Source organism: Actinia tenebrosa, unplaced genomic scaffold (genome assembly GCF_029948245.1).
Source record: "Actinia tenebrosa isolate PJP-AT-01 unplaced genomic scaffold, QUT_ActTen_1.0 PGA_scaffold1__47_contigs__length_23844297, whole genome shotgun sequence".
NCBI lineage: Eukaryota > Metazoa > Cnidaria > Anthozoa > Actiniaria > Actiniidae > Actinia > Actinia tenebrosa.
In genome coordinates, this window is record NW_028292578.1 from 7,688,033 (window position 1) to 7,702,789 (window position 14,757).

Below are 14,757 nucleotides of genomic sequence, written 5' to 3' on the forward strand. Positions count from 1 at the left end.
TTTGAAGTCGAACCTTTTAACCTTTTATTTGTCATGTTAATATCGGCCAGTAACAAGGATATAGGATCTTACAACACTGACCATAATTGGAAATGCGTTTATTCAATTCCGGAGTGCGCAGCTTCCATGTGCATGGCCTGTGAAGAATAACTCTAGTCAAGAGAATTTTCTCTTGCTCTAGTTTTCTCCGCGAAGCAGGATTATGACGAGTAAAGATTCATTGCGATTAAGACCAACAGTCTTTTGTAACCTTGACTTTACTGAGGGGAAAAACCTCGGATAAAATCAATCTTATGCACCCTGGTCGGGTATAATCTCTGAACTAGAAGCCACAGCGATGGTAATCTCCCCGTTCTAAAACGATAAACATCTCCCATGAACATCATATTCTAAATATAACGATGAGTAAGCGAGGCTGGTTTGCGCCGTTTTCATCAAGGTCGGGTATACTGTAAAGGTTAACAAGCTCAAAACCAATAAAAAATCGACGCTCTCGTCTTGCCTATCATTTCTACCAGTAGCTTTTCATCAAGAGGTCAGCTGGGAGAAAATTTGGCGCCGTTTTGACGTCATATACAAGACAATTGGCGCTATTGTTTCACACAATCCCCTTTGTTATTGTAACAGTAGATTTATAAGAAGCCTTAACTTGGCAATGGTTTCTTATTTTGATTTTTTTAAGTCCCGTCAATCGAGCTTATCGAAACTGAGTTACACGATCCAGCGAATGTGAGATAGTGAGGTATCTTTACGACATAATAATTATATGTGGACAATGACCTCTTTTCCTGACCGTTCGCGTATTACAGCTTAGTTCAAGCTATAGGAAGGAAAGAGGATGAATAGGATTATCAGGAATGTAAGAAGACGAGATGCTTGATATGTTTGATAAATCATTCAGCGTGTTTCTTAATCGTTCTACCGCAAAGCCGCAACTGCTTCGTCTTGCGCGCCGCGTGGCTTCCTAAGATGCCCTAGGACCATTCTACTGTGTACAAACGTTTCAAAATAGCTGTTTGCCTTATTGTAGTAGGACTTGACTTTTTTATTTCTTTATTTATTTCTTCTCTTGTCTTTTCTTTTTTTATCTCCTTTCCTCTCCTCTCCTCTCCTCTTCTCATTTCTTTTCTTTTCTTTTCTTCTCTTCTCTTCTCTTCTCTTCTCTTCTCTTCTCTTCTCTTCTCTTCTCTTCTCTTCTCTTCTCTCCTCTCCTCTCCTCTCCTCTCCTCTCCTCTCCTCTCCTCTCCAAGTAGCCTTCGATACAGAGTTATTTAAAGCAAGCTCTGAGCAGATTTTCTACAAGTGGCGCCAATGAGATTTCCTTAGTCGCAAGCTTCATAAACAACTTCTCCAAATGAACGAATACCAACGTACACTTCATGTTCAATACCTTTCGATAGCTCACAAGAGCTCAAATCCGGAACCCTAATTGCGGTAAATTGAATTCCTCTTCAATAAAAAGCGACCGGCAAAACAGAGTCTCGTATCTTGACGTTGAGTTCCGACTGGCGGGTTCAGGGTAGCTGTCTTTGGAGACAGCCCGTTTCATCTAAAACGGAAATAATAAAAACAAGTTAGGATAAACATAACGATATCTCACCGGAAAAACCCTTCTTACTCAGTCACGATAAGTCTGTTGTTATGAAGTCGCGATGATAGTGTATAAAATTCAATCGCACACTTGAACTTGTAGCTCGTCACGTGACCTTCAAAAAAGACAAAGCGCGGGCTTTGTACTCAGTTTGAAAGCAATTTAAGAATCCCTATGAGAATATTTAAAGGCTAAAAACGAACAGCATCCTTAAAACAAGCAAAAAATAACTTTATCCTAGATATAATGTGACAAATGACAGATTACTGAAGGGTTTTTTTATCAGCGAAAATCATTTGCCGACCTTTCATGGCTAGACCTGTCATTATCGGTTCGTGATGACTTGACGTTCGTTAATGAATTTCTCAAGGAATTTTCCCACATGAGCAGTGTGATGTCTTATTCGAAACTTTATTGAACAAGTTTTTAAGGTGTACAGATTGATGACATAAAATTTTAGGTAAACGTTTCCAATAAAGTACAAGACCGAGGAAGTTCAGCCTTTATCGAGCATCTAAAAGTAACGTTTTCATATTTTGATTTTTATACGTAGAGGGTGGATTTAAGAAAAAGGAAAAAAAAAAAGAAAAAAGAAAGAAAGTCTTTTAGAAGCGAAGAACTTTGGAGATTCTCTACGGCTCATGCGGAAAAAAAAAAAAAAAACCTGAATCCTTTTACGCGAGATTTTATCATACGGGTTTTTTTTTTCCGAGATAACATCAGAAAAACTCAAATTACATTTTAGATTACCCCATTTAGCCAAGCGAATACGAGTTCATTTTTGTGGTTTACTCCGTCGAGACAGAGGTCACTCCGCGCGCGCGCACGAAGATGTAATGGCTTTCACCTGATTTCGTCCCTCCTTCTTCCGGATACCACAAATTACGTAAGAAATGTTAGCGTCCCGTCCACCCTAATTAGTCTAGCTATATTTGATAATAGATGTGCGAGTACATTAAGTTCTCATGCCCAGAGGAAACAAGTTTTGAGTTCCACTTGTCAATCAAATTTTTGTTCCAATATAAAACTTCATCAGATGCTCTTAGACAACCTCTAAAACTGTTGGCTAAAACTAACTTACAAAAATCAAAACAAAACAATACACCATATATTGAGAGATTAACTGTTCACTCAAAGCTTTTTAGGCAGACAATAAACACGTTTTATAAGTTTTTTAGAATTCTCTTTAACAGATGACAACCGAGTAGAAGGGTCCATGAATTTTTGAGCTTGGAATGTTGTACGAACTTCCTCGTAGACAGCTCACATTTCCGGACAAACTCTGTCTTTTGCAGATGCTTTACTTTTGACATATTTAAGTAGTAGCAAGTTACTTGCCTGAGGCAAAATTGTACTTATGTTTCGCACTTTGGTATCAATTATTATAAATGCAGTGCTAAAAGCTTTTTGCTCTTGTGCAAAGTCTGGTGCTCAACGTGGCTTACTCTTCGGAAATGGCGATTATAAAGTTTTTGAATTTATATTTGTTACTTCAGTTAAGTAATTATTTTTTCTTCTTTTTCGTCTGTGGCTGCTGCTTTTTCCTTTGTTTTCCTCTTGCTGTCGTTGTTCTCTTTCTTCTTCTCCTTCTTCTTCTTCTTCTCCTTCTTCTTCTTTTTCTTCTTCTCCTTCTCCTTCTCCCCCTCCTCCTCCTTCTGCTGCTGCTCTTTCTAAATTTCTTTCTTAGGCCCAAACATATTTTTTCCTGTTGTGCGTCTTTGACTAAAATATCTATTCCTAATCTCAGTCATATGAATAGAGCAATATCAAATGTATCAAAAATTTAGTTTCAAGGAAGGGTGTGTGGGGAAACAGTTAACAGTTATTTCCGCCCGGAAATGAAAGTAACTACCTTCCAGACTTTTTTCCTTCCTTCGTAGACGTCACTCCTTTTCCTCTGTCGTTTCTCAGGAAGATTACTTTTTTTAAACGATATTTTAAATATCGCCAAAGTAGTGAAAAAGCTGTTTTGTACGGTACAGTTTCATTTACAATAGTTTTAAAAAAACAATGCCAGAGTACCTTTTAACTACTACGATTCTGCTAAGATGAAAACGACTTTTGAAGAAAAAGTAAAGTTGATAGAAAATTCGACTTACATCCAAATTCTATTTTTGTAGTCAAAATATTTTAATTTGGGGCTACAGAACTTATATAATTCCAAAATAGTATTTTTAAAAAGGCTAATGGTTTGTGAACGGCGACAGGCAAAGTAGCTAAACTGTAATTGTAACCGTGGGTGGATTGTAGATGATCTTTTTGGTACATTTTTGTACTCTCTCCATTAAAGTCGCGATTACACAGAATCAATTTTCTCTGCAACTTGTCTCGTAACAGCGTTGCAACACCAGTTGCAAGAGTGATTACATGGTGCAACGGAGACGCAATCGTTGCCAAAAGTAGAAATGAATTCTACTTTTCGCAACGATTGCTGCAACTTATCTCGCAACATTTTTCAAATTTCGTGGTGTGTCGCAACGCCGTTGCGAGACAAGTTGCAGAGAAAATCGCACCGTGTAATCGCGGCGCCCCAAGAAACTAGGAAACTTAAGTTTAAAAAAACCCAATTCACTCAACGCTGAATCAAAGCGAATTTCTTTCTTTTTTTTTTTTTTTTAGATTGCCAATAATTTTCTTAAGTTTTACCGCGTTTTCTTAGTTCAACCAAGTAAAAATATCTCCAACACTATATACAACTCATTCCGGCTGCACATTAGGGCTGAAGTTACAAGTCAAGACAGGTTTCTTGGTAAAGCTTTTAACTGACTTTATTTGTAAACATGTTTTTGTATTTTAATTTAATACTATTAATGTTTTTCAATTATACTTTCTCTCGCGTTTTAGATTCACTTTATTAGGATAGTTTAAAAAAACTACTGAATGGATTTCGTAGGAAAAATGTTAAAGAGCTGATAACGAAGGACTGGCTGCCTGTACCCTTGACGATAAATATTACCATTTTAATGTGTTATTCTGTATCATTAATTGACCTTTCGTCATATCTAAGTCCCCTTACACGATTTTCTGTCACAATGTTTATTGATTCGGTCCACAGTAGTTCTTTTTCCATCAGTAAAAATGACGCGAAGGACAAGGACATTTGTAAATATTATCATGGACAAAAACCCTCGGCGTCAGGGAGTCTGAAGTGCTGCAAGATGGCAACACGTTAGATAAACAGAACCGTTCTTCTCGTTACCAGAAGATGGAAAAATAGCACACGTATATTCTAACCTTGGCCATCTAAACTTGGATTTCTTGTGTTGGACTTCAAAGAGCAAAATAATTAATAAATAGTGAGCTATTTAGATAATAAATGTAGTGTTTTGGGTGACACAAAAATTGAACTGTATCGATAAGCTACAAATATTTCAGAAAAGGATTTAAATTTTTTTTTCTTAAAACATTTTTTTCTCAAGCAATATTTAGACACTGAAATCCAAAAGAAACTCCAAGAATCATTAAGCCATTCAATTATTCATTTGGCCAATAATATTTCATTAAAATAAAGATATTATAGATCTTCAGTTTAGATACTCAGTGCAGAAAATTTCATTTAGAAGTTAACCAACTTGGACTTCGCTATTAGGAATAATAATTTATAAATCAACGAAGAGTGAGAAAGAAACAGCAAGAGCTCGAACTTTTCGCTTCATTTTGTTAGTACAGGCACTGTACAAATATTTATCGACAATCCCAGCTTGTCAACACGCTATTGTACTCGAAAATTTTACATAAACTCTAGGAAAAAATAGCTGAATTGATATAAATGCCTTGGTAATTTTTGCTACCAAAGAATACGGAAAATTAAGTGATAAAAATATCTGGTTTTCCCACAGTGTCACGTTCATGTAACTGTTCCTACCATTAAACATGTAAAGCATGCTTCTCTAACTTAGTTTTAACCTCTGGAGCTTTCTAAAACTTTGAGTCGGGTTCTAAAAACTCAGTTTAATATTAATAATTTGTATCATCACCAAATAAAATTTTCTTGATTCTTAATACCAACATTTTTTCAATAGTGATTATATAAACATAGAAATGACACAACGTGACTTAATTTCCATCCTCCTAATCCCTAGGTATTGAAGGTGTCCAATGATTTTCATCATGTCATTAAAAATGGTCAAGTATATCACAGAATATTCTTAATCACAACTATATTGAATACCTGCTTTTATCCCAAGAATTAAGGTTTTTAAAATGAGTTATTTCGTCTAATTGATTCAAGCATTCATTAGGATCTATCTTTAATGTATCATGGTTATTTTGATATTACTATTAGTGTTATATTTTAGGTTGTTGGGTAATTTGAGCACTTCAAGACTTTCCTTCCCAAGGGATCCCTCGTTTAACAGATTTAATTCTCATTTTTAAGGGAGTTTTTTGTAAAGACTCCAGGATTCTTCGCTCTCACCAGCGGGGACTATTAACTAAGTGACAACTTGTTTTACTGTGTCAATATTGTGGTCACGTCCGGGAGAAAAAAATTAATGTGGTGCCTTATTTAAAGGTGAAGGTTGAATTTTTATCCTTGGTAGTTATAATTTTTTTATCGCTAGTTAACTAATTATATAACTGAAGATCGAGACGAACGACTAGGTCTAATCCGATTTCGATACCAGATAGTATCCTAATGCCCCGCCTCGAGCATTATCGTCCCGCGAGCATGTCATAAACATCATTCATTAAACTAACGCGCGCGCGCGCGCGCGAACGAGTGGAATACAGCCAGAGCCCTCAAGGGACGGAAACCACATTTTCAACCTTTTTATCTCCTATCAAGGCACATTCTTGCAGCGTTCTCTAAAACAAATAATATCATTGAGTACAGCTCGACGTATTGCCCTCTCGATCCATCATGAACTTTGTAACCTGATATTCAGCTCAAATTGTCCTAAAAATAATCAAAGTCTTGCTCGCCAGCAAGACTCCGGCTCATCTTTATAAGGCGGTTTGAGCTCGTGATAGCTGTCAGAAAGATGGTTTTTGATTGGTTGGTTAGTAGATTAATATGTACCGGTTCACGTGATTAGTTCAGCTTAATTTCAAAGGCTCCTGTCACATGTGTTGTTACATATTTGAGCTCGGTCAGTTGGGTTCACAGAGAAAAAATTTTTTGGCGTAGACAACACTTCCACGAGAGAAACTAAGTTGATGGAGAGCACAGAAAATATTCCTTTAATGGACAGAAGGATTGTTAGGGACAAACGTTTGTCTCATCTTCCTCCTATTACTGTCCCAACATCAGAGGGTTTTCCACGACCGAGAGAACAAGCCTTGAGATACACCAAATGGCTCGGAAACCTTGCTGCAGCCGGTCCTGGAAGCCCAAAGAAGGATGACAAATTTACAGAGTCAGAGCGAATTAAGAGACCTATGAACGCGTTCATGGTTTGGGCTCAGGTGGAAAGAAGGAGGCTGGCAGATGCTAATCCAGAGCTTCATAATGCGGAGCTTAGTAAAATATTAGGCACGACGTGGCGCGGGTTGAACGACTTGCAGAAACGTCCGTATGTTGAAGAAGCAGAGAGATTGCGTCTACAACACATGCAGGACTATCCTGATTATAAATACAGACCTCGTAGACGAAAACACCCTAAAAGAGTTTGCAAGAGGATGATGTCTTCCTCAAGCAGTCATCAGAGCAATCTTAAAGCAAACGAAGCAAGTGGGTCCAGGTCTGGAGAAGAGCCTCCTACTAGTGATGATTCTAATCTATTCTCAATCCCAGGCACTCCAACAAGTCCTAGTCTACCAAGCCCAAGTATAGGCAGTACGACTATCCAACATTTCCACTTCAGGACGGAAACACAACCAACTCAGATGCAAACTACACCAACTCCTTTTCCAGATCTGAGCGACATTGACCTACCAACCCCGGAGTCGAGTCCTGCTGCAGTAGGCATCAAGCCTGGAAAAGTGTTCAATTTCCCCACCACGGAGGATGAAATACGTTACGCTCTGATGCTACTGCAGAGACCTAACGAGGACATCGACAAGTCCAAGGTTCAGGCCTCAAAAATGGACATCTCGGAAATCTTTGGCAACATTAATTTTCCTTCGTCAATGTACTCTCCTCCAAGTCCTTGTGGCGTCCCTACATCTCAAGCTTGCAGAAACAGCACAGATCTGGAAGAAACCTCCACACAGACCGTCCCGTTCTGCGACTTATTTCTGGGGGAAGTCAACAAGTCCGAGTTTGATCAGTACCTCGATGGAAGCGAGGTGGACACAAGTAGTCTTGAAGACTATTAATCTGTACAATAGTATCCGCGCAGTTCAAAATTGCAATGTTAGTAGTTTTCTATTTCTAGGTAGACCAAACATGGCATGCCGACATCAGCATGAATATTTGAATGAAGGACGAAATTTTTCTTCATATTGAAGATAACTTTCGTGCATTTTGTCTAATATTTGCACTTTTCTATCTTTTGTATTTGTAAAAAGGATTTTTATTTAGTATATTTTGCAACTTTTCGAGTTTACATACGTTCATTGTAGATCTGTTCTGCAACGCTTATGTGTGTTTGAACAAAATAGAAAAATAATTTTATATGTAGGAGCTCGCTTAATATTATCTTGGGGACTTTGGATTTAATTTATATGTCTCTGCAAAGGAAATACTTTTATTTTAAGGCAGAGAAGAGGTTTGTCTTCATTAAAACTCTTATTTTTTCCAGTCTTGGGTCTGTGTTTTTGTTTGTATTCGTTCAGGTTGTCTTGAACTTTCTCAATCTTCAAGTCCCTCAGTTTCTTGATGCCTTGTCACTAGAGGTCGTACATGAAAATCAAGATATGTACTTGGAAGCGATTGGTTAACAGCAGATGAAGTGCGCAACACGCCTGTCAACACATGTCACTTAAGACAGTCACAAACCAAATGCAGATAAATTAAATTTCCAAGGATTTCTAAATCAAAAGAAACATATATATCACCCTCGCCTACTCGTTATCTCTGCACATCAGAGCTCTATACGAGATGTCATCTAAGGTAGGGGAGTTCGAGTGGTTGAATCGCAGCTTTGATCAGATGGACTTCATCAATCTGTTTTCAATTTGCACATTTGCCAAGTATGAACATTTCTAATCCCCGCACCAAATGCGTTTTACCTCAACTTGTGTTGGGTTCTTTGATTGATGTTTGACAGGACTCAGATGACACCAACCTTCAAACAAATCCTACATCAGAAGGCTTTTCAATTCGCTTTCTCTGGGTTAGTAATCCCAGAAGAAAAGCTGTTCAAACATCGGTAATCACTCGTAATACTCTCATTTGTGCCTCTTGTGGACTGTTATCTTATACTCATCTACACCGGAAATGGTTCTTGTTCGAACATTAGAAAAGACAAAGGGCCACTGATTTGTGCTAATTATTCATTAACACCGCTCCAATTGAACGTTCTTCGTAATGTCACTCAAGGCGACTAAATACCTTCGCATTCTCTATATACCACTTCCAAAACTCTTCCTAAAACCTTTTTTTAAACGGATTGTAATCCTCAAACTTTCCTTTGTTTTCAAAATTTCTTAGCCAAAAAATCTGTAAAATCTTATTTCGTTTTATGGTCTCAGAATTGCTTCAATAACTTCGACAATTCCCAGCGGAATTTTCGTACTATATTTCGTATTATGGTCTTAAAATGGCTTGAATAACTTTGACAAATTTCCAAATATTTTTACAACAAATAAATACTGTGGTTCGAACCAACACATGAGTGTATCGTTATGACCATATTGAACCAGGTTATATAAAGTCTGTAATTTATCTCACGTAGGTAATGTGATTCATACGATAGAAAGTTTACTATAGCATTAGAGTCCTTAGTATCGTACTAATAATCCCTGCAGTCCTAGTACTGGGAGAGATAAGAGATAAGATCCAGTCATAGAATTCTGACAACCCTCCTGATATTCTATACGCCATTCAGTAAAGTCTGTGTAAACTAAATCTAAACCGCAGAAACTGAAAAATCTGTCAGTGCAGAAAAGCTGAGCCAAGAATGGATGGTTTTAAAAGTTGAAGAGAGTTTGATGATCTATAGGGCAGAAGGAAGGAAGGAAGGAAGGAAGGAAGGAAGGAAGGAAGGAAGGAAGGAAGGAAGGAAGGAACGAAGCCAAGGGAACACCAGACTTATTTATAACGTTTTCCTATAAAATAGCTTCAAAATTGGGTTCAAATTTCAAATTGGATATCACTATGTCCAGGAATTCCCAGGTCGACTGAGATGCCAGACGAGAACAGAATAATTGTCTGTCTCTCGGTTAAACTGACGACATTGTTTGACGCAAAAGGATGGGGAGATCAAGGGGTTGGCGATATTTATGCCATATAAAAATTACTATGAAATAAATCATTGGCCAACATATAAATATCTTTACATCGGACAGGAGGTAAGTTTCCTTGTGACGCAATGTACTGTCAAACCTCTAATTCAATAAAGCCTAGAGGCATGGTTACTTATAGAATCAAACTTGATACCAAAGCTTTTTTTACTACCATTTTTTTCAAAACCGGTTTTTCTTGCTTTTCTTGTTGAGCGCATTTTACGAGCGTCTTAGTTCAGGCACCATTGTTAGACTCGACATCACGTAGAAGTAGAGTTTGTTGTCTCTCTCTCCCTTAATTCGATCTCTCTGTGTTTTTTCTCTCTCCAAAAAAAAAAAACAAACAAAAAAAAAACGCAACATGATAAAATGCAGTTTGATCTGTGAGTCAGCCGTGCCCTGACTTTAATCAGCCCAGAGGCTGTTTCAGGGTTTTATCGATACAGCCACTCGGTACAGCCCATAGGTTGTTTCAATGCCTAATAAAGCTATATATAGAAAAGAGGCCGCGACTAGCTAATTTCCAGGTTAAATATAGCTTTAAAGAGGCCAAAGAGTGTAAGAAACAGAGATAACTCATTTCGCTGTAGCCTTTGTAGCGGCCCAAAGGGGAAAGTGAAGGGGGAGCTTTGGATTGTTACGCAGGCTGACTACGCTGCCAAGCTCAGCCACACCCGGGCCTGACAGGCCTGTGCCATGATCAGCTTAACTTGCGAGTTTCATAATCCCTTTAAGCTAAAAACACTCTGTATATAAGGGGCTCAATAATCTACAAATTAAGCCATTATTTGCATTAAGAGACGCGTTCAAACTCGTTTAAATTAAAGTCAACTTAAACGAGAACACATGCCTCATGCAATACTGACTTCGCCAGATCATATTATATTTTATCTGATTTTTTGTACTTTTGATTTCTTAAATTCCTTTAGTAGGTTGCAAACAAAATTCCAGGTAGCAAGATAATCTATATGAAAGAAAAAAATGCTGACTTAAATGTAATAATACGGTACTAAATATTATGCAACATGATACAAACCACGTTGTACGTGCAGTTGAAGGTTGCACATAGCTGTACCTGGAATAGTAACACGATACAAATATACTTGAACTCTATTCAAGATTTAACCCTTTCGATTTGATTCTTTACGTTTCCAAAATTCTCTCTTTCATCTGACACTGTCCAGGCTATTCAAAAGAAATTGCATCAAATAAGCATTCCTTTACCAGAATGAAATGCCAAGAAGGCGTTGGGTAGCTTTACGTGCCAGGTAAAGTGTGCTCGCAAATAGCTCCACATCGACTTCGAATTTTTTCCTGGAATTGATTCGATTCTAACTTAATTTCCAGACAGAATTCCAGACAGTCAGCATTTAAAAACATTTCAGTCATCGCCTCAATTAAGTGACAGGAGCAATCTCATTGTTGATGGCAAGCATATGACTGGCATCTGAAAACCGAGAGGATTGAATATCCAGATCGTGCAAATGGAAGGTTCTAGTTTTAACTTCAATTTTGTTTTAATTTTTTTTTAAATTGAGGACTTATTTTAAGAGCCAAAAAAATTTTCGCTTTCAAAGTCCTCAACCAGTTGTAATTTAACTTGTTGTAAGCTTACAACATAAAAATTTCTTATACGAATCGTTTTTTTTTTCCTTGTCTGTTGCAGGTCCAGGTAATAAAAAGAGTGGGCTATTAATCTGAATCTGCAAAATAAGATATTTTAAATAAGATATTTTAAAACACATAAACAGAACCTATGAATATGATCGAAATTATGATAGTTCTGCATTTTCTACCTATGAGCGAGCAGGAAATTGGATTCTTTTAAAGCCATTTAAACAATTCTAAGACACTTCACAGTAAAGTTATGAAAGCAAAATAAAGCGATAAAACACCTGAAGATAAAGGAAAAGCTGACAGAATATTAAGGGTTAGGCAAAAAATGTGTTAGAGTATTACTTTGTTTGGTTTGAAAACTATGTTACGAGACAGGTACTCTTGATACATGGAGATAAGGTCAGTTTGCACTATTATGTGCAATCAAGACCAAGACAATTATTGGTTTTTACTAAAGCAAAGTACGTTGGTCTTTGATAACGATGCCTTTTCAAATTCCACACGATAATAACTCTATCACAAGCTTGAATTGATCGTTAGGCGTAGTTCAGATCGAAGCTATACGTTGGACAGAATACAATACATCCTGCAACACCAAGAATACAATACATCCTGCAACACCAAGAATACAATACATCCTGCAACACCAAGAATACAATACATCCTACAACACCAAGAATACAATACATCCTGCAACACCAAGAATACAATACATCCTACAACACCAAGAATACAATAGTCTGCAACACCAAGAATACAATACATCATACAACACCAAGAATACAATACAGTCTGCAACACCAAGAATACAATCCATCCTGCAACACCAAGAATACAATACATCCTGCAACACCAAGAATACAATCCATCCTACAAAACTAAGAATACAATACATCCTGTAACACCAAGAATACAATACATCCTGCAACACCAAGAATACAATACATCCTACAACACCAAGAATACAATACATCCTACAACACCAAGAATACAATACATCCTGCAACACCAAGAATACAATACATCTTACAATACTAAGAATACAAAACATCCTCCAATACCAAGAATTACGTGCTATATACCATAGGTACAAATAAAGACCTCTCATTTGGGTGCCTTGAACTTGGCATTGCAAAGTAGAAAATCGCACTAGTTAATTGGCATGGTCAAAAAGGAGAACGGCAAGAGAGCTGAAGGAAACATCAGATTATCTCAATCAGTTCAAGGCTCATCGAAACGTTGGCCTAAGAGGAGAAATAACAGCATGAAATGTGACGCACAAGGCGTCAATTTGTCCTTGAATCAATAATAAAAAAATTACACAAATCTACAACCCATCTGTAAGACATTAAATGTAAGTACGTTTGTTAAATATGATATTCAAAAGACGATACGACATCAGTTTTTAATACATATACCGCAGAACGAAAAAAATGCAGCCAAATTTGTCTTAAAATTTTTTTTGTTGGCTATCGATATTTGAGTTGACGGTGTCTAAGCGGGGTTAACAGCGGGAGGTGGCGTTAATGCTTCATGATTGATTCGTCAATTCTGGGCCCCTAACTTATTAAAAAGATTCAAGACTTAGCGAGTGATTCAATTCGTAGAAGGAAAGAGATTTCATCAAGAGAGTCATAAGCGGTTTTACTATTTTTAGTTATGTGATTGAGGAATAGCTATATAACGGAGTAATGGATCGGTTGCAATCAAGATCTGGGATCTGCTCCCTTGTATAATGTGAAGAGGGGTTAAGGAAATCAACTTATATAACTTTGACAGCTGTTCTTAGGGCTACCTAAAACGTGAGCAAAGTCACTTCGTACTCACACTTCAATGTCAGAGGAAAAGGAGAAGAGATCGTCACCCATGTAGAGCGACTGAGAAGTTAAGCATGCATTTTTCTTGTTCATTAGGTGAGCTTATTTATTCTAACGAGATTTCAAATTTTAGCCAATCAGGACGGTAGTTTTGCCCCCTAGGTTAGATTATGTAAGGGTACAACGCGCGCGGGAAGTGTGAAGGGTAGAGTGCGCGTGCGTGGAGCGCACATGTAAAAAAAGGAAAGAAGAAAGGAAATAAAGAAAGAAAGAAACAGAATAAGCACGAATGTACGAATACACAAGGAAACCAAACCTGTATACAGAGAAAGAGAGTTTGAGCAATGAACGGGGAAAATAGAAGAATGATAACATTGCACCAACGAATTTTGAAAGTGCGTGATGGTATGTGTGGTAGTGACATTCCTGGTCTTTCCAGGGGTTGATCAAACATTATAAAAATCTCAAGCAAAGTGATTCGACACAAGGATATCTCCAAGCCCAATCTGTCGACGGCTAAAAGTTTTGACTTCACATTTTACAACTCTTTTTTCAAAAACATAAAAGATTAGGAAACCATCAAGCTTAACATAGTCTGAAATGATGGATGTTTTTGGTAAAATATTCCACATAAAATAGCTTACAACATTTTATCTCCAACACAAACCTACTCATAATACTATTTAATTAATACTATTTCACTTTCCACATGAAACAACTTATACCATTTGAAATAGAAATGAAATCTCAACAACAGGGGAGAGTTTGATTTTATGCTAAGAAAAATTCATCCACTAAGTACAGAGGTATATGGGTCATTTTGGGCACATTTTGATTTATTTTCGCATGTGCAGATTAAAATATCCAAAATTCTTCAAAAATGCATTGAGCGCTCTACCGACAGTATAGCCTCAAGCATCCAGATTTGTAATTCTTCAAATATATTTATCCAGCTGTTTTGCCAAATTTTCACTAGTGTCAAGTATTATTTCATGAGAACTAGATTTTTACACCTAAAATTCAGTTAAATCATTGTGTTAACGAACTCCCGCAAGAGGGCAATGGTTAACCATATAAGCTCACAAAGGGTGGTAGGGGCGCCTCTGCTTCCCTCAAATTCGACCCCGTATTTCTCAAAAGCTTGTGGTCGTTATATCAGTTGTTTCAGAGATTCAACGAGAGTGGCGCGATTTGGCGCGAAATTTTCCCGCCAATTCCACAGGAATTCCACTCGGCATAGTGTTCAAATATCTTGGCTATTCTTTTCAATATAATATGATAAAATAGAACGCTGAATTCTAGGAGGAGAGGAGATGGGTGGAGGGAGAGGGTGGGGAGAGGGATGGAGGAATTTAGGTTGGATTTATAAAACTAATTCCAGGGAATTAGATTTGTTGACAGAAG

The 14,757-nt window shown here is 37.3% G+C and overlaps 2 protein-coding genes and 1 long non-coding RNA gene across 7 annotated transcripts in view; 2 read left to right on the forward strand and 1 right to left on the reverse strand.

The window, feature by feature from the left end:
* The window catches only part of LOC116287274 (ADP-ribosylation factor-related protein 1), a 19,607-nt gene continuing 4,850 nt past the window's right edge, over positions 1 to 14,757 (reverse strand). For 2 of the 3 annotated variants that reach the window (XM_031693942.2, XM_089033042.1), the window contains exon 8: positions 1 to 1,549. The gene's annotated coding sequence lies outside the window, so the exon portion shown is untranslated. The remainder of the gene's footprint in view (positions 1,550 to 14,757) is intronic. The other variant, XR_004196053.2, reaches the window with a different exon arrangement.
* Positions 6,624 to 8,273, forward strand: LOC116287273 (transcription factor SOX-18). Its single transcript, XM_031693938.2, has one exon. The coding sequence runs from the start codon at positions 6,749 to 6,751 to the stop codon at positions 7,847 to 7,849; it is 1,101 nt and encodes a 366-aa protein (XP_031549798.2). The 5' UTR covers positions 6,624 to 6,748; the 3' UTR covers positions 7,850 to 8,273.
* Positions 13,166 to 14,757, forward strand: part of LOC116287276 (uncharacterized) — an 11,251-nt gene continuing 9,659 nt past the window's right edge. The window contains exon 1 of one of the 3 annotated variants that reach the window (XR_016120259.1): positions 13,166 to 13,449. This is a non-coding gene — a long non-coding RNA (uncharacterized LOC116287276). The remainder of the gene's footprint in view (positions 13,450 to 14,757) is intronic. The other 2 variants (XR_004196055.2, XR_004196054.2) reach the window with 2 other exon arrangements.